At 37.9% G+C, this 26,925-nt stretch overlaps 1 protein-coding gene across 11 annotated transcripts; it reads right to left on the reverse strand.

Annotated features, from left to right (window-relative positions):
- atxn2 (ataxin 2) lies at positions 1–26,784 on the reverse strand. 11 transcript variants are annotated; one of them, XM_072664436.1, is made up of 27 exons: positions 26,096–26,784; positions 23,503–23,536; positions 23,321–23,380; positions 23,170–23,241; positions 22,784–22,934; positions 21,574–21,588; positions 20,551–20,675; positions 20,364–20,455; positions 19,650–19,829; positions 19,076–19,251; positions 18,169–18,381; positions 16,208–16,390; positions 14,107–14,286; positions 13,901–14,008; positions 10,658–10,728; positions 10,208–10,566; positions 9,470–9,536; positions 8,630–8,776; positions 7,855–7,872; positions 6,382–6,448; positions 5,445–5,638; positions 4,202–4,234; positions 3,922–4,048; positions 2,711–3,093; positions 2,191–2,365; positions 1,097–1,123; positions 1–979 (listed from the first exon to the last, which is right to left on the reverse strand). In XM_072664436.1, the coding sequence occupies exons 1-27, from the start codon at positions 26,209–26,211 to the stop codon at positions 951–953; spliced, it is 3,402 nt and encodes a 1,133-aa protein (XP_072520537.1). In that variant the 5' UTR covers positions 26,212–26,784; the 3' UTR covers positions 1–950. The 11 variants fall into 11 exon arrangements, with proteins under 11 accessions (XP_072520537.1, XP_072520536.1, XP_072520539.1 ...); XM_072664435.1 differs by having other exon boundaries at positions 2–979; positions 6,376–6,448; positions 26,096–26,783; XM_072664438.1 differs by lacking the exon at positions 7,855–7,872 and having other exon boundaries at positions 2–979; positions 26,096–26,783.
- Between the last annotated feature and the right edge of the window lie 141 nt (positions 26,785–26,925).

Raw genomic sequence — 26,925 nt, forward strand, 5'->3', positions numbered from 1 at the left:
AGACATCTGGTAAATACATTTATTTCATGTATAACATGAAATTAATAGTTTGTGGACTATTTACTTCCATTTTTGTGAGCCACTAGAGGGAGTCAAACACACTTCAGATACTTCACTTTTCCAGTGCTCACACTGAACAGTGGTCCTCAATCCTCAATACATTTTAGTGCTTTCCTTGCTCCCAGCACATCTGACCTTAGTAATTTACTCTAACAAAATCTTGGGGATTACAGACATCGGAGAAAACACAGGTGATGAGTATAATTATTACTCAAGAGTAATAACAGAATGGGATAAAATAAAGAAAAAGCAATACAGACGTTTACAGTTTTTAAAACTTTTTTTAATGTTTTTTATTTTTTTTATTCATTTATATTATCTACAAAGTAAAAGTTCTTTTAACTTAACAGTTGTATAACGGTCAAGTGTAATGGGGCTTATCCTCTGATTAGTTTAATAAATAATTAATTTTTTTGCCAAATATTTTGGAAGTTCCTGTTTTTAGTTTGGTTAGAATATATATTTGTTTTGTTTGCATCTTTTACCCCAAGTTCTTGAACACAGCAGTAGCAGCAGCATTTAACAGTAATGTTAATACTGTCAATAAATTGGAAGATTTCTTTTTGTTAACTTAGAAGGTGCAGACAAAATGCAAGTTCCAGTTTCTTTCAGATTTTCACTTGTAGCGTTGCTGTTAACATGAAAACAGTCCCTCTCCTGTTAAAACGCTTGTTAAAAAAACCCACATCCATTCACTGCAAATTTTCTTGTTAGCATTAATTACTGGTGGAGAATAGCGGAAGTGCAGCATGATTGAAGATTTAGTGGCCATTTCACTGGACATTTAGAGAAGGAGAAGGAAAAGGATGGGTTGGCCAGTAGGTCATGGGCAGGGCCAGAAGAGGAGCAGGTGTCCTTGAAGCCTGCAATCATTAGCCAGTCCTCCACTTCTACAGCTGCTGCTGATGGTGAGGTTGTACTGAACAAAGAATAGAAAATATATATTTACACATGGAAAAATAATGAGCCACTGAATTAAGGCAATTCTGTAAATATTCTTGATCTTATATCTGATTTTAATAATAATAAAAACAACCTGTTCTGTGCCATTTCCTCCAGCTTGCTGTAATTATAAAACCAAAAATATCTGGCTAGCTAATTCTTTTTTCATGTTTGTTTGTGCTGTTACAAGTCTAAATATGACTTCTCCCTCTTCATTTAATGATTAAAGGCAAACATTGCGACTTAGCATAGCAAAGCAACAGTTGTTCAACGTTAAAGCCTTTGCTTTTATATACACTGTTAATAGTTTATCACCCATGCCCGTCTCCCCTAGGCCTGTCACGATAATATTTTTTGCGACGATATTACTGTCCCAGTGATCAGAAGTGATCAACAATATTACAGTCATATTAAGATAATTTTATGCCACTGATATAATGATAACATAAAGCATTACAGTGCAGTTACATCCTTTTAAAGAGCTATGAACTTTCTATAATTAAGAGTATTCAGATATTGGAATTGTAATATAAAAATGTTTAAACATTGTAAATGATTTTAAACAAAATCAACATACCGGCTTATTCATGTTTTTTTAAAAGGGCTCTGCTTAAAACCAAAATGTTTCCACAACAGAGTTGTGGAATGTGACTTTAAAACCAAATCCATTTGGATTTACTCTTGCAGTGTTTGGGGGGAAAACAGCTATTATCTTGGCATAACACACCGTCGCCTGGCGTTAACTTACAGAACTTACAGTTCAGGACGGGTTGCTCTTTTTACGTTACAGATCATATCAGCAACACGTGTTTCAATTGGGGAGGGGATAGGGACATCAGTACGCTCTGTGTGTATTGATGTATTGGTCAATGCACACTCTGCCCTCTCGTCCTACATGATAAATGTTGCCGTCTGCGCACAAACTCATCCTCGCCTCCGACAGAACAGAACAGCGCGACTAAGGTAACGTCCATATATTGCACGATAAGTTGATAACATAATTATTGTGACAGGCCTAGTCACCCCTAAATTCCCTAAAATTAACAGGCTTTCCAACAGCATAAGATTTATTGTCAATAAGTATTATTACAACAAAGAAATAATAAACCAAAGAAAATATTTCCTTACTTTTTGTGCTACTTTTCAATAGGTTGACCTAATTTAGTAGCAAGAATGCTAAAGCCATACCTGGGGGGTGTGCCATGTACGAGAAGTGTGTGGTTGAGGAGACAGGGATAGGATTTAAGGAGCCCTGGGGCAAGGGGGGCTGGTGTCCAGCAGGTGGCTGAGTGGCCATCAGCATTACAGGAGGGTGTGAAGGAGTGCCATGGTGGGTAGGCACCATTCCTGACTGCATGTGTGCCTTCAAAGGGGGGGAAAAATAAATAAATAAATAAATAAATAAATAAAAATTGTAGCATGTGAAATTGAAGAAAGTTTGCAAAAGGGAGACTTGAGACTTGAAAGTGTCATCATCTGTGAATAATCTAAATTCATTGTATATTGTTATTTTTGTATTTGATTGATTAAATATTCAGTGATTTAATTGACTAAAAGTAACTGCAAATACAGGCATTTCGCAGATAGAAAACTCATTTACATTTTACAAAACATTTTACTTTTACATTTTTTAAGTGATTGTCATATATATCATGTCATTTTTTGACATAAACCTCTCCATAAAATCAACATAATCAAAGAACATCACCTGTTGCACATGAGCCATATGATTAGGGTTGTATCCATGCTGGACCTGTGAAGGGTGAATGTAAACAGCCTGCTGGGCTGACGGAAAGCTGGCCTGTGGGGACTGGGGGTTTGGGCCAGGGGTCATTGAAGGTGGGGTGGGAGCCAGAGCAGAGTACATCTGCTGCTGAGACGGGTTCCCTAGGTGAAGGGCTTGGGCCGCAGCAGCAGCTGCTGCTGCCTGATGCTGAGAGTGCTGAACAGGGCTTGGAGCGGGGTGACTTCCACCATGCTGCGTCCCCTGTGGTGCTTGTCCTGTGGGTGTGGCCGAAGGCTGAGGGTGCTGGGGGTGAGGATGGAGAGTGGCGCTGGGGTGTGGGTACTGCTGGGGGATGGGGGCAGAAACTGAAAAGTGAAAAAGAAGCAAGAGTTCACTTAGGGCATCAAATGTATCAGCTATGTAATGCAACGTTTGACGTATTGTCTGTGGCTTCATCGTCCAGAGACAAACTTATTTAGCATTTCCAGCACAGCAGGCCCTTTTCACTCTTGTAATAAACAAAGAAGGTAGGGCAGTGTTGCATCTTCACAGGTTTACATGCACATAGCAGAAATACTGATCGCACACAATGATGGGGTATATAATCATAATCTTAACTGCTAAACTTTGCAGAACCATGCAGAAACCTTCCATGCACCAAAACTTCTTTCCGCTGTATAGTCTGAACATGAAGAAAAACAAATTCAAGCGGAAAGAAGTTTGGTGCACCATCATCAGTAGACAGTGCATTTAAACAAAGTCAAAAACACAAGCAAACCAAGTATGATTCAACAATATATATGCAAATCAATTTTTGTGAGCATTACGGCTGGGCAGTAGAACGATTCATTTGGATACTGTTTAAAATTCATCCTACAGTCCATGTTTCTTACATACTGTAATATTGTTACAGAAATGGTAGTAGGCTAGCACGCACGCTCAATCCCCAAGGACCCTCCAGGGCTTTATTAAATACATCTTGCCCTCCCTGCAGATTTCCTGTGCCAAAGTAAGCAAAGCAGCTTCAGAGCATCACCAAGCCACCACCATGCGTCACTGTAGGGCACTGCCCATGTGCCCATGAGGAATGCCAGAACTGCTGGTGTGTGGCTATGCATCACATTTGCAGCAGGTCATAACAAAACTGGGCAACTTCAACACCAGAACAAGGGAATGTACAACAGGATTCTTACCATACATAGTGTGCGTCTGCTCACCATACTGGGTGGTAGAAGAAGAGACCAAGCTGGGCTGACCATGGGTGGGTTGGGTAATCATCCTTGCACTGCCTTGCATAACTGGACTAAAAACATGCTGGGCCTGAACAGAAAAACAGACAAACCTCAACTTAAAACAACTCATAAAATAACAGATTTAATTTTTTATATCATATAATTGCAGTGAATTACTGCAATGCCCAGTCTATTGTATGAAATGCAAGTTCCCTGCAAGAATGTTTAAAACAGAGCTCACCTGACACGACATCATGTCTGTCATGGTGAGCATCTGGAGCCAACATTGCACCCACAGCAGAAAATGAATGGTAAGTTGTAATCAAGTTGTAATCAAAATTCAATAGTGTTAATACTTGTGTTTGCTTGTGTGATTGTGCACACTGAGTCACTTTCCAGGGTGAGGATTTCTTTAAAAGCAGATGTTTAAGAAATGATATGTAATTATTGTGTGTGACTATTGATTTTTCACATGTGGTAAACATCCTTTAAGCTTGGATATATCAGATTAATGACATAACATGATAAAAGTCTATTCTAGAAACTACTGAATTCACATTGTTTTTCAGTAGAAAAAAATCATTTGAATAGAAATGCAAAGTTTGTGAGGAACTGACCCACCTCATTAATAGTACTTCATTATACACTCACTGAGCAAATTATTAGGAAGACCTGCGCGCCTACACCATCATGCAAGTATCATGTTATATAATTGTATTACAGCAGTAAAATGCATAAAATCATGCAGATATGTGCCAGAAGTTATAGGTCATGTTCACATCACAACCATAGAAATGGGAAAGAAAAAGGATGATGTTTTTGAGCAGTACATGATTGTAGGTGCCAGACATACTGGTTTGAGTATTTCTATAACTGCTAATTTCAGCAAAAATTGTGGGATGCCATTATGCCAATGTGGACCAAAATCTTATAGGAATGTTTTTAACATCTTGTGGAATCAATGCCAAGATGAACTGAGGTTGTTGTGAGAGCAAAAGGAGGCTCTTTCAAATACAGTGCTCAGTGAGTGTACCTGAACTTGAGTTGTAAGATTTGTATGTCGTTCCTTGTTTGTTTCAGAAACAATGCAGAATGTATGTTGCTATGTGCTTATTGATTTTTTAAATTAGAAGTTTCATGTTGGAAAAAACACTGTAAAAAAAAAGAGGAATGGTCATTTTTTATTAATTTTATGAAACAATGCATAACATTAAATATATAGGTTAATAAGACAGATAATTTAACTTTTTTATTGAAAGTAACACAAGAATAAATAATCAGTTATCAGTTATAATTTAGTTAATTATAAATAATTAATCTTGTGTCTTCAGTGCAAAGCTAAAAACTGAACAGCAAATATGCTTTTTGTAATCAGCTATATTTGGACAACAAGGACATTTGTGTACATTTTATATATTTCTCCATTGCTTGAACTGTTGGCCATCTGTGTCTATTTTAGGCCATTGTACACTGTGTGTCCATACCTGGGACTGGTAGTGGGGCATCTGTTGCACAAGCGGCTGGCTTGTGAACTGCTGGGGGCTACAGGTGAAGTACTGGGTGGAATAAGCAGGGTTTGGGGCCACAATGTGAGGGCCTGCGGCTGTAGCAGGGTGCATCATTGCAGAGGCGCCTGGTTGATGGTGCTGGTCAGGTCTTTGCTGTGGCATGTTGGGTACTGGAAGAAAGCATTGAAAGAAGGTGATTTTTAAAAACACATCTGTATTTTATTTAAAAGGATTCTACCGGATTACTATTGTCTGCAATTACAGTGGAGGACATAATTATTTGATCCAGATAATCCAGAAAATCACCTTATATAAAAGACAAACTGATTCACATTTCATTGAGTGTTTGATCCCCTAGAAAAACAAGACTTTGCAAAACCCTTGTTGGCAAGCACAAAGGTCAGACGTTTCTTGTAGGCCAGTGTAGGCTGAACTCTCACCTTTCTCAGATCATTGATACCCCATGAGGCAAGATCTTGAATGGAGCCCCAGACCGAGGTAGATTGATTGTCATTTTGTGTTTCTTTCATTTTCAAACAACTGCACCAACAGTTATCTCCTTCTCACCCAGCTTCTTGGAAATAAATTAGGAGTATCTAACTGGTCTGTGGGAGCCAGAACTCTTGATGGTTGGTAGGAGATTAAATCCTTATTTTACTCAATGAAATGCAAATCAGTTTGTCTTTTATATAGATTTTCTGGATTTAAATAAACCTACCATTAAAATGAAATATTGTCCATTTCTTTGTCGGTGGGCAAGCTAACAAAATCAGTGAGGGATCAGATAATTACTTTCTTCACTATATGTACAGACATATTTTCCATCTTCAACAACTCAAGAACAAAGTAGTAATATGCAAGCGCCTTTATAATGGCACCATGCTTAAAACAGCTGCAGCACTCTCACCTTTACCTGGTCTGTAGGGCTTGGACTGGCTCACAGTCATATGAGGAACTGGAACGTGGTACATTGCAGGAGACTGAGGGATGAGTAACACAAGTTAAAACAACTCTAAATTCAACCTACCCTTTTGTACAGTGCCTACAGGGCTGTGTGATTGACTCCATTCATCCTCAAATTAATTCTCCTTAAATATTTTAAAGCTCCTGTTGTCTAGTAGAATAATGTCTGAACTGAACAGTGTCCAGTTTTATGTGATCATTGGTTTTATCTGTCTTTTTAGGGTCCACTGTAAGGTGCAAGAAGTACCGAAGCACAATCTCAAACTCCTAAAGGGTATGCTGTCTACATGGTGGCAATTACTGAAAGAAAACCAAAAATGTGCAAAAGTGCCAGATTTAAAGAATGCTGTATAAAGCATGAAATGGTCACCAACACACTCTTGCCCATGATAATTGAATGATTAATCAAAAAATGTAACATGGTCTTCACATGTTGCTACCAGGTTGCAGACATTCTGTCAGTTTATCCTTTTGAGTACAGGTAAGTACTCAATGTTTGCACTACAAGCAGCTGCTACTAGAACGTAAATGAGCTTTAAAAAAAAAGAAAAAAAAAGAAAAAAAAGAAAATTATATATATATATAATATAATAATATATAATAATATATAATAGTTGTTAATACCATGACTAGAGTTTTCATGTTGAACACGTGGTTTGGGATATTGTCAAATTGTGAATTGAATTGTGAATTAATATTTTATTGCATCACGATAATCATGTTCATGATTATAATACACTATATTTTTTTCCAAGCATGTTGTAAATATCACAAGTGCTTTAAAGAACATCATCATTTCTGTTTAACTGAATGGAGTGCAACAAATTGTGAATAGAGATTACTATACTAGGTCAGTTTTTAAAATATGCTGCTGCCCTCCCCCAAAAGGTGGCATTTGCAAAAGTAATGACATGAAATGTTATGTTTACATGGGTTGCCAATGTTAAAGGAAAAAAATAACATTGTGCAAAAAAACATGTTTGGTGTATTTCCTGTAAAAGTATTTGTTAACCTATTTTAAAAAAATCAACAAAATCTCGATTCAACAGTGGTCAAACCTTTGGATAAGACTGTTATTAATGTAAAGTGTTCACAACCCTAGAACACAATTTGTGTATTTCAAAACTTGAATGGATAAAACAAAAAAAGGAAAGGAAATAGCAGTTTCTTTATGAAACAAAAAGGAAAAAAGAAAGTCCATTAAAAAATTTAAATCTAAGATGATGACTTAAGCTTCAGAAGCCAAACAAATATTAGTCATTTATTAGACATGTCAATAAGTAAAGGGGAATAAAACAATATAAATGCCATTACATTGACTACAGAAAAAAAGGCAACCCAACATCCGCTGGGCACTTAAGCAGGCAGAGAACTCTTACATGATCAACAGGGAAAAAAGAAGAAAGTTTAGAATTGCACAAACCTTCCAGATAATGCTTTTCTAATGGAGAGAGAGGAAAGAAAAGAAAAAAGAACCAGTCTTTAGTTTGATCATTGTATGTTGCCGTGTCTAATGCTAAAAAACCCGAAACTATGGCTGCATCACTAGGCTTGCCCTGCAGAGGAAACAATACATAGGATGAAAGCCATGAATTAACACACTTGCTCTTCAAAGAAACATTATTCAATCTCATCAACTAGTGCACGATAACGAAAGGGCAACAAACTGCTCTGCCATCTATTCCAAATATGTATTTCAACACTAGTATTAAAACAAATGAGTCACTCATCATTGACTCACTTTACATATTTCATCAAGGCAAAAAGCAAAAAATTTATTTCGCACCACCCGATTACATGCAGTTAACGTGCTGTTTACATAGCTTTCAAATGAAAGTCTATTACTGATCTAATCTTCACTAATATAAGTTTTTGTCATGCACTGGATGTACATGCAGGTCATTTCAGCTTTGCAATGAATAAGCAAGTTGCATGAGGCATTAAAGACACATGGAAGATTCAAAAATGGTATGGCCACAAATGACAGCGATAGTGAACAACTGACAAATGTTATATACAGTGCAATGGAAGTCCAGACACAGTGCGATATGCTAAATAAATAAATGGCATTAGCTTGCAAGAAATATAACTATATAAATTGTAACTGAGAAGATTAGCACACATACAAGTAATGTAAAGAAAAGACAGAACACAAAGCATAATGAGTCCATAAAGGTATAATTATTGAAATTGCTCACCTGCACTCCAGGACTGACTGGAGTCAATGGGTACATCTGTGGGAAGCACACATGCTGGCCATACACAGCAGGCGGCTGCTGCACAACGATGGAAGGGCTTGGCTGACCTTGTGGCCGTGGCAAAGTGGGGGTTGTAGCTGGTTTGGGCTGATTAAGAATAAAAAAAAATAAATAAATAAAAAAAATTTACATGACACTTTGGTGTTTTTTTTTTTTTATTATTATTATCTGATAGACAGCCCAGGACTGCTGACTTTTATGACAAAACAAGATTTTTAACATCTATTTTAAGAAAGATTTTTATCTAAAATCAATGTAAATAACTATGTTTTAAGTGTCAATGTTAACAGCAAAAAGCAAATGTGAAAAAGCAAAATTTGAAGTATGTACTGAAGTATGGTTTACACCAACAACTTACCAATAACTTACATTTAACTTCTACCATTTAATGTACATATATTACATTCACAACAATTTCTCCTACAATTAACCTCAATGCAACCCCTACATCTAACCCTTACCCTGGACGTAAACTATCCTTGTTCCAATCATACTCGGAACCTTAACACTGTTAGGAATCAACTTCACTAATCCATAGGGGGTTAAAATGTAGTATCCAAAAAAAAAAAAAAAAGACCAAAATTTGACTACACACTACAACAGCTGGACTTAAATTTATATTATATTATCAACGTAATCATTGAACAGTTGAATCATTTCAGAGGTATTTTTATTAAGGTCCTCAGCAGGTTACAAAAGATTAAGTGCAAATTTCTAATGGTGGCGTTTAGCTAAAACTTCACTTTCAATTACACTAGACATTATATTTAATATACTCACTGGGGAGCAAAATGGCCTGGGGTTGAACTCCTTGGCATTTGGATTGAGGGTTGATTTTTTAACACTCCTGTGTTTTAACAAACAAACAAACAAACCATCAAACAAACAAAAAAACATTTCATCAAAACATCCCAGCTTCTCAAACACTGTCAAATGTTCCATACGGTTTCCCTCCAGGCTTCTCCTCTTCCTCACAAAATAATTACTGAATTAGATATTGGTAGCATGCTACGTTTCAGGTCTGGTTCCTAGTGATTAAGGAGGCTTTTGTCTTGCCAAACAATTCAGCTAAAGCAAGGGACTATATTTCAGTGATGCAAAAACACAATCACAACAGAATCACTAAACTAAAACACAAAAACAGATTTCACATAAAGTGTGTGGATTTTGGAGATCTGTAGGAGACTACTACAAATTTACATTTTGAGCCATTTGTTGTTGTTATTAGCACTACTTTTTGTAGAACTCCTGCTTCTGTGTACATTACTGTAACCCCAACCCATCTGTTTATCTGCGAGACCCTGCTGTTGTCATTTATGACCTGATGTTCTCTTGCTGTTACTGAATGTGATATATACACTTTCTTCAAATAGAATAGTAAATAAATAAATGAACAAATGAATAAATGAATCAAGACAAAGAAGAAATTCAATTTGGGGAGAAATAAACAAAATTGAATAGGTCAACATTAAGCCATTCGCCCCTAAAAGCACACAGGCAGAAATTTCCATTACTTACTCTGGTACTGGGTCTTTCTTTTCTTCTTTGTCATCCTTGTCTAATTTCGCAGAAGTGACAGTAGGCAAAGAAGTCTGGACACCCTGAGAGGTCATGTCCGGCCCTCGTTTTTGCTCAGACACTGCGCCATGAGCTGAAGAGGGAGATGGAGATGGGGTGCTAGGCTTACTCCCAGCAGCTGTGGCAACCACAGTAACTGGCACCTCATCACAGATAGATGATTCTGAGCAAATCTTGGGTACTGCTATGTCTGATGTGCTCTTGTCAGTGGCAGGCTCCTTTGGTTTCTCTCCAGCGTCCCGGGGAGGCTTGGTCACCGTAGTCTCAAAGACCGGGTCTGGATTCGAGCTGGACTGCAACTGAGGAGAAGATGCATGGTTTACATACCAATGTTTCATAGATAATTAGAATAAAAACATGACAAATTTAAAAGTTCATAAACAGACTTACCCTAAAGTCTACACTAAATTTTTTTAAATTGTCTAGCTGTTTTCTGTGGTCAGGAGCCATGCTAGGAGGTCCTATAAACAGGAATTCAAGAAGACCATTAGAAAACAACCATATCATGACGTGTTGACAAGTTTAATGTTCAGTCCTGTTAGTCCTGGTTTTAGAGAAAAGCATAGCACATTTTCTGCCACTGCACTCATTCTAGATGATCTCTGCCACAGATAGAACGAAACACTGTCCAGCAATCTTCATTGATCACTTTGAAACAGCTGACCATTCCCTTTAAAAAGAGCCAACAAAACATCGGCTTTGACCAAAATGCTATGGACTGGATCAGCCATTACCTCTTGGATGAACAGCAGTGTGTAGCCCTGGGTCAAAGTAAATCAGACCTACTTCCAATACCTAAAGGTATCCCTCTCGGGCCAATATTATTTAATATTTATATTAATGATGTTGTCACCTCCATAGTTGACTATAACTCCAGTGCTCTTTTAATGCCTTACAATCTGCATTTTACAAACATAAACTAGTTTTAAATGTTGAGAGAACTAAATTGATGTTATTTTCTCTGATGTCGATAGAGTTTAAGTACCTTGGCATATGGCTATATGACAAATGCACTTCTAAGCATCACGTTAAGCTTACAGACAAAATGAAGCAAAAACTCGGTTTCCTGTACTGAAACAAAATGTGTTTCCCAATACAAAAAAGAAGAAAGGATTGTTTTAAATTATGATGTGACATACAGACCTGCATCAGCAACTACATTTAAACCTTTAGGATCTGTAAATCACTTTGCTTTGCGGTTCATTACTGGTAAACCCCTCCAGCACATATCACTGTATTGTATGAAAAGATTGGCTAAACACACTGGCATATTTTTATCCTTAAAGCACCTACTGGCCATGCACCACCGTATATCACATTAATGCTCATTGAAAATTACAAACTACAGTGGTATAAAAGGTTTGGGCACCCCTAATAAATTTGATGATTTTCCTTCGGATCAGTAATTTCAGTTAAATATATCATATAGCAGACAAACAGAGTGATATTTGAGAAGTGAAATAAAGTTTATAGGATTTACAGAAAGTGTGCACTAATTATTTAAACAAAATTAGCAGGTGCATAAATTTGGGCGCCCTTGTCGTTTTATTGATTTGAATACCTTTAGCACTAATTACTAGAACACAAAATTAGTTTTGTAAGCTCACTGACCCTTGACCTACATATACAGCTGAATCCAATTATGAAAAGGAGGTTGGCGGAGGAGGTGGCCAATTGCAAGATTTTCCTCCTCTTTGCATCTTCTCTGAAGAGTGGCAACATGGAAGCATCAAAACAACTCACAAATGACCTGAAAAGATTGTTCAACAGGATACAAAAAGCTATCTCAGAGATTTCAGATGTCAATGTTTCAACTGTGAGAAACATATTGAGGAAATGGAAGACCACAGGCACAGTTCTAGTTAAGAAAAATCTCAGATAGGCAGAGGCGAAGGATGGTGAGAACAGTCAGTCAACCCACAGACCAGCTCCAAAGACCTACAACATCATCTTGCTGCAGATGGTGTCACTGTGCATCGTTCAACTATTCATCACACTTTGCACAAGGAGAGGCTGTATGGGAGAATAATGCAGAAGAAACCTTTTCTGTGCACACGCCACAAACAGAGTCGCTTGAAGTATGCTAAAGCACATTTGGACAAGCCAGCTTCATTTTGGAATAAGGTGCTGTGGACCGATGAAACTAAAATTGAGTTATTTGGACATAAGAAGGGCCGTTATGCATGGCGGAAAAAGAACACAGCATTCCAAGACTTCATTTCACTTCTCAAATATCATAGTTTTCGTCTGCTATATGATATATTTAATTGAAATTGCTGATCCGAACAACCAATGATTTATAAAAGAAAATCATAAAAATTATCAGTGGTGACCAAACCTTTTCATACCACTGTATGGATCAGTTTTTATTGAACTGGAAAAATCTGCATTTAGCTACACTGCACTAGCTAACTAGCTGGAATTTGCTACAAGAAACTCTAGAGCTCAGCTCGCTGGTGTCACTCAACCATTTTAAACTCTTAGTTTTTAGCCACCTCTACACAGCCTACCACATGTTTTTTTTTTTTTTTTAGTTAGCATTCTATATTATTTTGAGTAACTAACAGTTAATTTAACTGTAGTTTATTTAACTTTCTTTTACCATTATTTTATTTTTACTAATTATTCTTTATAGTTACAGCTTAACTACAATTTCTTGTCATGTTTTAACTCTTTTATTTATTTATGTATTACCTATGTTTTTGCTCTAGATTTAACTATTAGAATATTTCAATTGTTTTTTGTGTTGTTGTTCCATCATCATTATTCAAACAGTGTCAGAGCTTTTGGAACGAAACAAGGAAACACCTCAAAGATAGGCATCTGGATTTGTATATAGAACAAGTTGAGTGAGTTTTGTCAAATGTTAATAACCTGAAAAGATTTCGTTATTGTTTGTGACTACTCATAACATTAACATATACTATTAGCAAGATGTGTGTGCAGCAACTGCTGATATTTACATTAGGAACCAGGTCAGTGTTCTTGTTCTAATCAACTAGTTCACCTGTTAGTTTTTAACATCCAGGCTGGGTACTACTAATGACATGCAGTACCAGATTAGCGATAAGTGAGTTCCATAACACTGTCTGTTTTAAATACTTGAAAGCTACATGCCATGTTTTTTTGTTATATGAATGTTTTGTCTAGTTATTTATTACACAGGAGCCATTTGCATAATTAATAATAGATTTTTGCATATTTCAAGAAACTGGGCACTGCAATAGAAATTCTGTGCCAAGTTAGTTGATAACTAAATTGATCTGTTTTGGATTTTTTGGCACAATACTGTTTTTTTGTTAGTTTTTCCCCCAGTTGTCTTTTTTATTACTTGAGCACATTTTATTACCCAAAGGCTTCATCCCATTTTTTTTCTGTGAACAAAAACAAAATGTTTAGTATTTTCAAATGTGTTGAATTACATTTATTTATTTGTTTTTTTTTGTCATGGTATTTAAATTGGTACTGAAAATCATAGAATTTCAATGGTGACCACATTTCATTGTCACATTTTATTGTGACATCACAGAATTGACTGATGTTAAGCTTTTACTATTGTGCATACGCATTACAAAGCTCTAATGATTAAAAGACCTACATGTAAAAAAAAAAAAAAAAAAAAAAAGTACACACCTTTACCAGCTGGCCTACTGAGGCCTAAGGAAGATTCCATAGGCTTCACATTCTCCTTGTTAGCAGAAGGAGAATTTTGCCTTGTCTCTTGTATTCTGGACTCTTTTGCTATATTGATGTGAAGAGAACAGTTTTGGAAAACATGGCAGAAGACATTTTCACAAAAGAAAAACAAAACCCTTAAGTAAGTTAAGAGAGGTCCTCACCTTCTGCTACGGGCGTTGATGCCAAGTTAGGTGCAGGGCTTGCTGTAGTTGGTGAGGTTGCTGAAGTAGGTGTAGTTACAGAGTCTACTGGCACTGTTCCAGCTTGTGGGGAAGACAAGGAAGATGGGACAGGAGGTGCTCCTCCCATATTGTTCTGTCTAGGTGAACGTGGTCTGTGTGCTAAGAGGAAAGACAAAAAAGAAAAATAAGTGAGCATCTTCTGGTGTTTCTAGTTATTTTTTCTTTTGTTTAGTACAGTTGCTTTTTTCTTTAAAGTCACTACGGTTGCTGTGCATACAGAAGGTCATAAAAAGCATGCAGACCCAGACCAGTATTGCTGTGCAGAATGTTTTTTTATTATTATTATTTTATTATTTTTTTATTATTATTATATTTCTTCCTTGCATCCTCGGTTCTTAGGGATGGGGCTCATGGCACAATGCTTGACACTATTACAGTAGTATACATTACAATGCTTGCATGCATTTTATCAGCACTACTATAATAGTGTCAACAAGCTGTTGCACACTGTGTTTAGCACACACTAAAGGGGAGAGAAACAGATCAATGACACTTTGTTTGCTTTTTGGTCTTGTAAATGCCTGCTCCTTTCCCCTCGCAAATGCATCAACATTTTAAACATTTTTTACTTGAATTTGGGCTGGAGTTATCTGAAACCACAGGGTTTCATTTCTCCTTAAGATACAAACAAAATTTATGACCAAAGCCAACTGTAACTCGACGCTAGAAGACTACATGTACAGTTGAAACCAGACGTTTACATACACTATATAAAAAGACATATGCTTTTTTTTCCTCACTGTCTGACATGAAATCAGAATACACTTTCCTGTTAGGTCAATTAGGATTACCACAATTATTTCTATTTGTTAAATGCCAGAATAATGAGAGTGGGAATTTTTAAAGCAATTTTTCTTACTTTCTTCAAAGTCAAAGATTAAATATATTTCATTAGTATTTGGTACCATTGCCCTTAAACTGTATGATTGGGTCAAACTTTCTGCATATCTTTCCACAAGCTTCTCACAATAGTTGGCAGGAATTTTGGCCCATTCCTCCTGACAGAGCTGATATAACTGAGCCATGTTTGTAGGCCGCCTTGCTCACACATGCCTTTTGAATTTTCAATAGGATCGAGATCAGGGCTTTGTGATGGCGACTCCAAAACATTGACTTTGTTAACTCCTGGCTGATGTCTAGAGATGTTGCTTCCACATAATGTTCTTTCCTCACGATGCCATCTATTTTGAAGTGCACCAGTCCATCCTGCAGCAAACCAACCCCACAACATGATGCTGCCATCCCAGTGTTTCACAGTTGGGATGGTGTTCTCAGGATTGCAAGCTTCCCTCTTTTTCCTCCAAACGTAACGATGGTCATTATGGCCAAACAGTTCAATTTTAGATTTATCAGACCATAGGACATGTCTACAAAAATTAAGGTCTTTGTCCCTGTGTGCATTTGCAAACATTAATCTGGCATTAATGGCCTTTCAGCCCACTCTTACAAAGACATGACATTATCATATGGGCTGTTCCAAATTGTTTAAAGGCATAGCAACCATAGTGTATTTAAACTTTAGACTAGACTAGAAGAAAGTAATAACAACTGCCTTAAAAAATTCCCTCTCTTATTATTCTGGCATTTAGCACATAGATAATAATAAAATAATAATCTGGCTTTAACTGTAGATACTGCTCCTCCAGCACAAATTACACAGCTGTATAAAAGATTTGGAATTTACATGCTTTTTGTTAAAAGACACTGGTAAACTTTTTAAATCATGTTAGAGGCTTTTTTATGTTTTTTTCTCTACTTTGCAGAACTGTTGTATAAACAATACTCAAGTTCTTTTATCTCACAAACAATGTTCTGACCGGCTACGACTATGACGTCACATGTCCTCTTATGTTCTGTAAATCAGTTCAGTAAGCAGCTTAATATGTTCTAAGATAAATAATTTGGCCTGCAAAAGACAGCTACATTGGAAACTGTCCTAATCTTACACACTTTTACACTGGCTTATTCACATGCACTTGGCATACTGAGGAGTGAGGAGTAAGGTACTCCCACAGCTCACCTCCACTGACCACTGAGGACCATGTGCCCCCAGAGGGACTGCTACGGGCAGGCGGAGGAGTCGAAACCTCCCCAGATGCCCCCTGGGACATGAAGTCTGCTCCAGGAGGTCCACCACCTCTGCAGGAGGCCACTCTGTGGGTCCTTGGTGTGCGCTGTGACTTAGGAGACATCCTTGGAGGTCCTGTAAAGGGAAGTGATAAGAAAACAGAATAATTTACTTGTTTGCAGGAATGTCGAGTGGGGTAGTATTAAGTATGTTTAAATAAATTAAAAGTGCATTTTTTTTAATCTAAATCAAAATTTTACAGTAGTAACACATCATATATCAGATACAAGGAAGCAGGATGGACAAATGTTTCAGATATATGACATTTGAAGTGAAGAGTCAATCATGTTATGCAAAGGTTTGGGCACCCCAGCAACATTTTTGACTGAATATGAATAGCTATGATACTACTTTGATACTATGAAAAGCGTGGAAAAGATAACTTGATTTCCAAAAGGCATACATATGACAACATTTCATTAAAACTTTAGTGAAGACTTTTTTTCTCCATCTTCTACGGTTTCAAAATTCTAAAAAAGAAAAGAGGCCTAAAGCATGTGTGGTCAAAAAAAAACAAAAACAAAAAAAAACACACAGCTTGTAAATGCTTTTTGTAGTCACATTAGTACAAATTAATACTTAATTTAAAGAATAGGGGATTTTTACTAATTTGTTTTTGCAAAAAAAAAGGTTCTAATGAGATCCTTGAACAGTCTACACTGCTCTTTTGAGGTCTAGTCTTTTGAAGCTGACAGAATATTTACTGCTGGAAGTTTCCCTTTTAAAAGTTCTTTACATTTTCACAGCACACAATGCAGGTAAGGTGTGACATTTTCAAAATGTACAAATTACTAATCTAATTATGCACTAATCTAATTATCTAATTATACATTGTATACATTTACATAATTTTATCCGACTATCCAATTACCCAACCAATACGTAACCTCCCCATCGCACACAATGCCCCTGTCAGCGGTGAAGGCAGACTGGCACACGTCCCCTCCAATGCGTGCACAGTCAAGCCACTAATTTTTCAATCTGCGCCGAAGCAACATCGGCGGGCAACCAACATGCCCTGGAGAGAAACGGCACATACCCAGCTCCAGCGCACCGGCCTGCAAACCAGCCAGTGACAGCCAGCACCGCAATGAAGCGATGGGTGGGCGCCATATCCTCTACCCTGGATAGAGCAGAGCAAATTGCGTGCTCTCTGGGCCTTGGCTGCTGGGAGACCAGCACGACCAGGATTCAAACCAGCAATCCTCTTATCATGGTGACAGCGCCTTAGTTTGCTGGATTCTTTTTTCCCCCCTCTGTAACATGTACAGTTACTGTTTTTCTATATATCTTTACATAAAGCTGTGTTCCATTATTACCCAACCCTGGTTATGCCTTCTACAACCTGTAAGACAACAGCATGAGCAATATTACAGGATTTAACACAAATATGAATCGGGATACACAGCGTTATATCTTGAGCGTTGTTCAGCCCACTTTACTAAAGTTACATAGTGAAGTTGGCAGTGTACCATGCCAGAATGATAGAAACATGATTTTCCTATTAAAGGTCACTGGAGCATGAACATGATTTTGAAGCTTGTAGTTTAAGGTAGACATGCAATAATATTGCTTTACCAAAGCCAGAGAAAGAATCAGAGAAACTGAAACACAAAGGAAGATTCCACAATTCTGCTTTAAACATGCACCATGAAATACAGTGAGTGAGAGAACGCATGGCAAGTTTAGAACAGAAAAGTTAGGGTGAGACGTTATGAACAAACACACACACACAAACAGCAAAACCCCACACCCATTAGTCAGTGTGAATTTTCTCCACAAAAAGTGAACTTTAGCAGTGCATCCCATGTCACAGCCAAGATATGGCTGCCCACTCCAGCTTCTTCTAGTACCTTCCAAAGACAGACGTTTGGGCACAGTTGAGAGGGGTGCTGGAGAGCCATGAGCGGAAGGGTGAGAAGGAGGCCGAGAAGGCCTGGATGGGGGTCTGGAGGGCGGCCGGGTAGGCGTGGCTGCCCGGGGTGGGAGGGAAGTGGGGCCTGACTGGTATCGTGAGTGAGGGCGAGAGGAGGGAGATGGACAGCGAGTGGGCCAAGGGTGGGCACCTGATAGGGATTAAATGTAAAACAAAAATGAGAGAAAGGGAGCACAACGACAGAAATGACAGATGTAGACAATGGACAGAGCAAAGAAGGTCAAAAAAGGGGAGTCAAAAAAGGGACAAAAAAAAGAGGTAGGTTGGTTCAGTTTTCTTAATCAAATGGCTTGTTGGGTTAAAACTGAACATAAGGGAAAGATTTTTGTTAAACTTTAAGTCAGAAATGCAAAGGAAAGGGAGGCTCCTAGTGAAAGTGACAAGTACAAAGATCAATCTGTCAAACCAAACAAATCAAAACCCAACAAACAGCAAAAACCCATGAATAGATTAAGCTAATATTTCATAGACAAAATGGGGCAAATACTTCAATCAGTAAATGTATAAACAGATAAATGAAGATTAACAGGAAAATAACAGAGGAAGAGGAACAGAGTCTGAGGAGACATTAATGGAGGTCTAAAGAAAGTGTTCCAATGCTTTTCTAAGGAGATAGGAATACTGAATGTCTGCTTAACTTTTCTCTCCATGACTGTAAAGGCAGTTGGTATATTTGTAAAACATTAACACAGTTGTAGCATTTGAACCCCAAGCAGTGTCTTATAAATAGGGGCACAGTTCAGATAGTAACGGGCACAGACCCCATCGTTTGTTCTGTGTCTCTGTGAACAACCCACAGTATCTGAAATAATAATAATAACTACCTCCGTTGACCACACGTTGATCGACACCAGCTAGTGTGCTGTAATCATGAGGTCCAGCTCTAGGTGCAGATGGCCCAGGGCTACACTGCACCAGTCTGGGAGAATTTTGCCGTCCTGTTCCCCATGAGATCCCTGCTTCCCTGTTCCTCTGACCTGGGGGAATGTACTTGTTCTCCCTGTCAAAGACAGAGATTTCAGAACAAAACAATAAGATGAGTATCACATTGTTTACCCTGGTAAAAGTGTGTTGTTAGGCAAAGCAAATGTAGCAAGACACTAAAATATATGATTGCTCCGACATCAAGGTCAGACAAGCTAATAAATACCAGGCCTATAACTGTGGTATAATTAATTAATTCATTTTAATTTTGTTTATTTTTTTAACTTATGAAGGCACATAATTATTTCACTTGTGTACTGTAAGCAAACACATGCAAGCTTGAAGTCTGAAAATTTTTTAAACATGTTATTCAATAGCCTGCTTACACTCAGAGTGCAGTTACCACATACCAGTGTGTGAAAAAGGAGATGGTGTGTTTAGTTTTCAGTGTTGGCATGTAACTTGATGCTTCACCTGTTGAGGGTGTGTGAATCTCTCACTACAGCTGTATATTTCTCTTCCTCTGAACGCTCATCGTTCTCCAGGGCTACGCGGGCCTTATAGGCAGCACTGGCCTCGATCTCTTCAGCAAGCTGAGCTGCACGAGCTTCTCGCTTTAAGAACTCCTCGGAATTGTCTCGCTCCAGTGGCACACTGGGATAATGGGAAGTAAAAGGGATTTTTTTTTTTTTTTTACAAGCATCTGCCTGTTATAAATGGTGGCGCTTAATATCCAGCTGTAATTATAAATGGTCTTTTGCGTTGCTAACTTTAGAATAGTGTTTACTGTATACTTTTATAATTTTTTTTATTAGTCATTTTCTTTTCTCACATTTATACATATTTTAACCAACTGAATAAACCATTCATCAGCCAATTTAATATTTTTTATAGTGTATACAGTTGCAAAACGTAACCAACCCTTTTAAATTACCTGGATTTCCGCACCGATGACTAATAAATGTAGTCTGATCATTATCTATGTCAATTAGACTAATAACACACAAATAGTAAACATCCACAGTGCATGCTGGAAAATGTAAGATAATATCCACATTAATGACTTCTCAAAGCAAATATTCCAAATTTCAGATTTTCTCATAACCCAAAATGCGCAGACATTCACAAATAAAAACCCTTCAAAACACATTGGTGATAACTTGAAATGGAGAAAAGGAAGGCACTTACGTATAAGAGGAAAGGCTACTGTCATAGGTAGACTTTACACCATATGTTTCCTCATTGTATTTGAACATGTCATCAGGATCCCAACCATTTGACTGATAAGAAAGTAAGAAACATTTGTTTGAACAAACTTTCATTTAAACAATTTAATGGACATAAAAATGTTCCTCATATATATCATGAGCTTTACCAAGTCATTATCGAGAGACTCCAGGCTGCCGGAGACATGCTGATCTCCACCATCCCAAGGCTCCAGATCCTTCTCTTTGTGTTCTCCATTTAGACGAGTACCTACTGCATTGTCTGTGAAGTTATCTGGACCACATGCACATTAAAAAAAAGAAATCAAATGTATTGACAAATAAAAATAAAAAAATAATAAAAATGGCAAGACTAAGTGGGTTATTATTATTCAGTTCAGATGCATACAAGACCGATGAGAAAAGCATAATACATGAAAGCAGCTTTGCAATATTGGGCCTTTCTATTCAAGCAGAAACACACATATTTTCAGAGTCCTGTCCAGTTTTACTGCATGTGCATGCCTTAAGAAAGAAACGTGTAATTATTTCTAGGTGTATTTCTCTGACTAAAAAGTGTATGCCAAAGTTTTTTGTCAATTCAGTTCAATTCGTTTAGCTCAAATTTAATGGTATGTTTCAAAACTTTGTAGTTTCAGAAAACATGGTCTGGGATCATATGACCCTCGAAGTTAAGGGAAGAACTTCAATGGTCACATTGCTATTAGCCTTTTTTGAACTGAAAAAGACTAATAGCAATGTAACAGTGAAATGGGACTGGCATATAATAAACAAAATGTAACACATTTTTTAGTGCATTAAGAATTGGGTAAGGATTTCCAACGCTTGTCCTAGCATAATTTAGTCCAAGGCCTAACTCTGTTTTGCAATGTGTTCCAGACATCTTTCAAACTCAAACCTTCTTCATATTAAGTTTGAAGGTCTAAGGGTTTGGAGCTTGAGACAGCCCATTATCCTGGAATCTTGGCAGTTCTAGTAGGATTAGATGTTTTTATGTCATAACTAAAAAAATAATATTCATGGCTGACTCTACATGGTTCCAATTAGATTGCAGTACAGCGTGGACATTCAACTGAATCCACTGAATCCACTGTGTCTACTGAAACTAGTTCAATAGGACTTGCAACATTTCAAACACTTTCCAAACCAATGTGAGATATGAGCTAGATTACCTTGTTCTGATGAGACTACACCAATTGAAGGAGGAGAGAGACAGAGTAAAGAAAGGGTCAGCTGGAGAAAGTCAATTGTCAGGTCAGAAAGTAGACTGTCAAAACATCCATGGAGTAACATCACAGACACAAGACAACTTACAAAGCATTCAAAATGTAACTTTTTTTTAGCATGTTGTGCTAGTTTTGGAACGTGCCCACATCTTAATCAGTACCAAGAAGGAAGTAGCCTACATTACCCAGCCTACAACCAGCAGATGAGTTACTTTTTGGATGTTGGGGACACTCTCTGAATACTTAATATTTGTCATAAGGAAGGCAGAGAAATACAGTGACATTTTCTTTCAGTATGTTTCCTATAGAGACTGCATCATCATTTTGTCCTATTGCAGATGTAGAAAACTGTTACAATTCAGAGATTTCCTTTATCTGGATGATTTTAGTTTGACACAATTTAGGTAAAGCAGGTGAAATTACTCATAAGTCTCAGACTATAAATCAGAACCCAAAAATGACACTAATCTAAATGACTGTTTAGAAATGAAAGCAATATACTTGCTCCTTGGCTTAAGCTTTTGTTCAACAACTGGTTACCCTTATTCACCAGTAAATAAACATGATTATTACTTCAACTAGTTCCCTGTTGCAGTAAAATTAATTTGTATTTCCATTACCTCTATCTATTATACTATATTACTAAGATCAAATGGTTATTTTGTTGTTCTTAACACAAAAATAAATAAATAAAGTTGTTTTTTTTGCAAGCACTTGCAATTAACAATCAATTAAATGTTTTCCCCAAATTACTCTATACAGTGCACTGCAATTCTGGAGAACAACAACAATAATTGTCTTTTGTGGTGATATGATGACTTTTTAATCAATAATTTATAAGTGGTTTCGACCAGAGGAGGATGGACCCACCTTGTGAGTCTTGGTTGCTCCAAAGGCCAACCCCCCAGCTTTAAGGAAGTTTTTGCCTAGCTACTGTCATCTTGGCTTGCTCACCAGGGGGGTTTTGTTTTATCTTTTGTTGATTATTTGTCATATTTACAGATTTTTGTAAAGCTGCTTTGCAACATCAGTTGTAAAAAGCTATATACATAATCACAATCATCACAATTATTTTTTTTGATTTTATTAGATAAACAGAGCAGTCAGGAAAGTATTACAATCAAACAAATGCTAAATTGATGAAAATAGGCCTTACCTTTCTTGGCATAGTTGAGGTCAACATCCTTAAAATGCACCACCACAATATCTGAGGACTTGAAGATAATGCTCTCTACTATGTCCTCGCGACGAGGACCCATGCTGGGCTCAGGACTCTTTCTGTGGGCCGCATCCAGGACGAGATCACACTGTGAATAAATACACACAGACCCTTACAAAGAAGCTAAACTCCTTCAGTAATCATTACTACTCAAACTAAAAACCTCAAACTATCTCTAAAGGTCTCTTAAGATCTCTAAAGATCTCAAATTCTCAAATTTAAGAAATACAAAAATACAAAGAAATATACAAAAAAAACGAACAAACCCTGAAATCATATGAAAGTACTGAATATAGACAGTATGCATTTATTTCTTTCTGTACCTCTGGACCGTACGTTTTGAAGACACCCTCGTAGATCATTCCATTTTTTACTTTAAGTTCACATTTGGTTCCCTGTGCAAGAGAAATACAATTACCAAGCAATCATTATGGAAAATCTTACAACTGACACAGAAAAAGGTTCTGAACGTACCACTACGGAAGTCAAGACATGAACCATCCGCATGTTCGCATAAACTCCACTAAAAGCCACCTAAAACACAGAAGACAAGAGGGTCATTGTTTCAGCCGAGGCAACGATGATCAAAATAAATTTCGTTTGAACAGCCTATTCAGTGATCAGGTCTACAACAACAAAACATGTCAGAGACTTACTGCATTGGAGGGTACTTTTGCACTGTTGCGTCCCCTGTAAGAAATTAAAGAAAAGGCTTGAACATAATATTTTAAGTATAAATGAATTTTGGCTTTACCACGGAATTCTAGTCTTGACCGTTTTAAAAACATTCTGGCTGTTAAAACCTCCTATACTGTCGTGTGGACCTGAGGCTGGGGGATATGGTAAATATATTACAATATTTAAAGGCATTTTTCATTATGTACAATATTGATCACAATACATGTAATCATAGACTAAATACATCAGGAGCAACAGATTCTTAGAAAAACTATTATTAAGATACTCTCCTGTACTGAGTAGAGATTTTTGCAGATGCAACATCTGCAGCACAATCTATTTAAACGTCATCTAATTACACTGTTGGTCATGAAACCTGCAGTTGATCAGTGTTCTTTAAGCACTAACAGTATCCTCAATATGCTTACTAAATAATAATAAGCATACTGTGTATCATGACAACAAAATTGATCACAATGTGATCAAATATTGTCATATTGCCCAGCTCTATGTGACCCTAAGTCAGGTTACAGTCAGTGTTTAGGCTTTATTTATTTACAAACACAATAGTGGAAGCTGGAGTCTCATGGCATTAGACAAACATTTTCTCTCCAAATGTTTCAGAAACATTAATGGCAACTATTGTTACACTGATGTTTCTATTTCAATTAATAGCCAGACAAAATTTTATTTGAGCTTTACAACAACTGAAGCTTGAATCATAATTAAATTATACACACATAGCTGCCTTTAAATTAAGTTGTGGATTCTTATTTTCCCTAAAATATGTGAACTACTACTAAACACTTTGTATAAAACAACTGCAACAAATGTGTGTTCTGAATGTGAATTTTATTATCAATAATATGATGGCTCTTTGTAGAACAGGCATCCTGGAATTCTTGGAATCGTGTTTTTTTGGTCTTCATAGGCATTATGTCTCTGGTTTTTCAAGCATGCGGTACTGCTGCCTAGATAGCACACTGAGCATGAAAATACAGCACCACGACTTTTACCATGAGCCGGGAAGGTGCTAAGACCACCAACACACAAAAATAGCTATACGTCGGAAAAGCCAGGAATTACATCTGAATATTGCCACATGTCCACATTCTAGTAAACGTTTGTTTAAATCACCCTTGTTTATTATCCAAAGATTTCAACCAGTTTTTGAGTGATTTTAGATGTGGCCATATGTGGTGTGAAAGTGCCTGTGCTGTTAAACCTTCACTAAACATAAAAGTAAAACAACGAGGAAAAACTCTGAAACACTAGTATTCAAACACAGATCATCCAAATCGTCGCTCCCATCAGTTTCCCCATTCAGGATAAATCCCATGCATAAGCGATTGGGTGTTGCAGGCGCAGGCGCAGCTGCACGCCCGAGAAGGTCCTTTTTAGTCAATGGTGGAGGGATGCAGCAGCGGCCACGGTCCAGTTATCTACAATCGATTTAAAACTGTGCGAAAAGCCCGACCCCCTTACATGATGACATTTTATTTGAACAGAGTCTTGTAGCCAGATGAATAGTCGTTACAGAAACAAAACGCCCATGAAAAACGTTTTATCTTCCTCGTTGGCCGAAGAGGCTGCACGGTTCTCACGTGAGACTATCGTGCACGAGCGCCGGTTGCCATTGCCTACGTTACTGGACGTTACTAGGTCAAAACGTCACCACGGCCTTAGTAAATCACAATATAATATAAAACGTAAAAAAATATGGTGTATGGTACAATTTGCTAGCTAATCTTTCGTTACTGCCAAGTATCGAGATGAGTTTACAAAAAAATGTGGAGCAGTTTCCTCAAAAACAGATGACATTTTGAGACAGATTAAGTCCATGTTTAAAAACGCAGCAATGAAGAAGCAGGGCAGTTCATTAACTGGGCAATAATATGACAACTTTCCTTTAGCCAGCTACTCCTACTGTCATCAAGCTTTGTTCACTAGTGTGGAGGAATGCTGCAAGTAAAGCTACTGGCTCACAGACACAGTCTCTGTCACTCTTTTCACCAAACTTAGCTCAAATCCAAGGTTGACGAACCTGCTGCAAGGTGGAAAGCTGTGCAACGTACGCAGCTATAAGCTGTAGCTGCACAGTAACAGAGAGCTAGCTAGCTACTAAACACTCTCTCTGCTCCGACACATCCTGATGTAATAAGACAGTCAGCCGGCCGGTAAAGGACACAACTGAGGAAAGGCGACGTGACACTACTACTAGACAGGCCGAAATCGCTCATTTTCAAGTGTTTCGTTTTAGCGAAATGGTGGCGACAACCATTTGGTTTGTCCAACCACAGTGGGTGCAGCACATTTCTGTGGGGGCCAACGCGTGAATCCCCATCTCGCTAAACCTGGCCTAACGAAACGAAAAACACTCTCCCCGTGTCTGCCTCACTCGGCCTAACGGGGCGAGCTAACAGCACTCCCCCCGACACCAAACAGCAATCTATCCTTTCATCCTTTTAACCCCATAGTATTGTTACACCTTTGGAAAAGTCACCTTGTACACTTATTTTCAACTGTCAGAAAGAAAATCAGCATGTACGAGCAGCTTTGCCGCGAACCCACCTGCCCAAACTCTGTCGTCCGGCAGTTCCTCCGCAGCCTCCGGCGCCAGAGGCCGCAGCAGCCCCGCTGTTGATTCCGCCGGGTTTGCGATTACCACCGGCCTGCTTCATTGACATGGTTATCCCATAAACGACAAATTTGAGAAGGGGTTTCTATGTGTTTGGAAAATGTGTCCTACACACCACCAACAACAGAGGACGACACGCGTTCAAACCCGGTGTGACAGAGAAGCTAACGAATGACAGCTAACGTTAGCCGACTAGCGCACTGAGCCTTTACAACTGCTGCTACTTGGCAAACCAGCTAGCTAGCTTGTCTTTTCCTTCCTAAAACAAAAATACCGGTTGAAGGACAATACGTAGGCTGTTCATATATTCTACAGGTTCTTTTCTACAGGTAACAATATAAAATCGTCACAGTCCTTTTTCGTTTTACTGTATAATATTAGTTCACACAGGATCTCCGCTGCTGTGAAAGACCTAAACAGCCTGAAAAGACACAAAAAGTAGCGGAAGGATATACACACACACACAAGACAGGCGTGCGTTTCTCTGTTTTTAAAGTTTTCTTTCACGTTTGTCTCGATACTGGCAAAACTAATGAAATATAAACGCGATTCTCTCGCCTAAGTCGCCTGTCATAGACAGCTTTGCGAAATTTTGTTGTCTATTTGAGTTGCGCGATATGTGGGGCGGAACGCACTATTTACAGGAAGTTGACAGATCACATTGGGAGCGGAGCAGTAGTGCTGAGGCAGCCACGTGAGCTCAGCCGGCTTCTGAGAGACACACTGTGTAGTGAACACGGATTCCCTAAGACTGCCAGAAACA

This window comes from Salminus brasiliensis, chromosome 20 (assembly GCF_030463535.1).
Source record: "Salminus brasiliensis chromosome 20, fSalBra1.hap2, whole genome shotgun sequence".
NCBI lineage: Eukaryota > Metazoa > Chordata > Actinopteri > Characiformes > Bryconidae > Salminus > Salminus brasiliensis.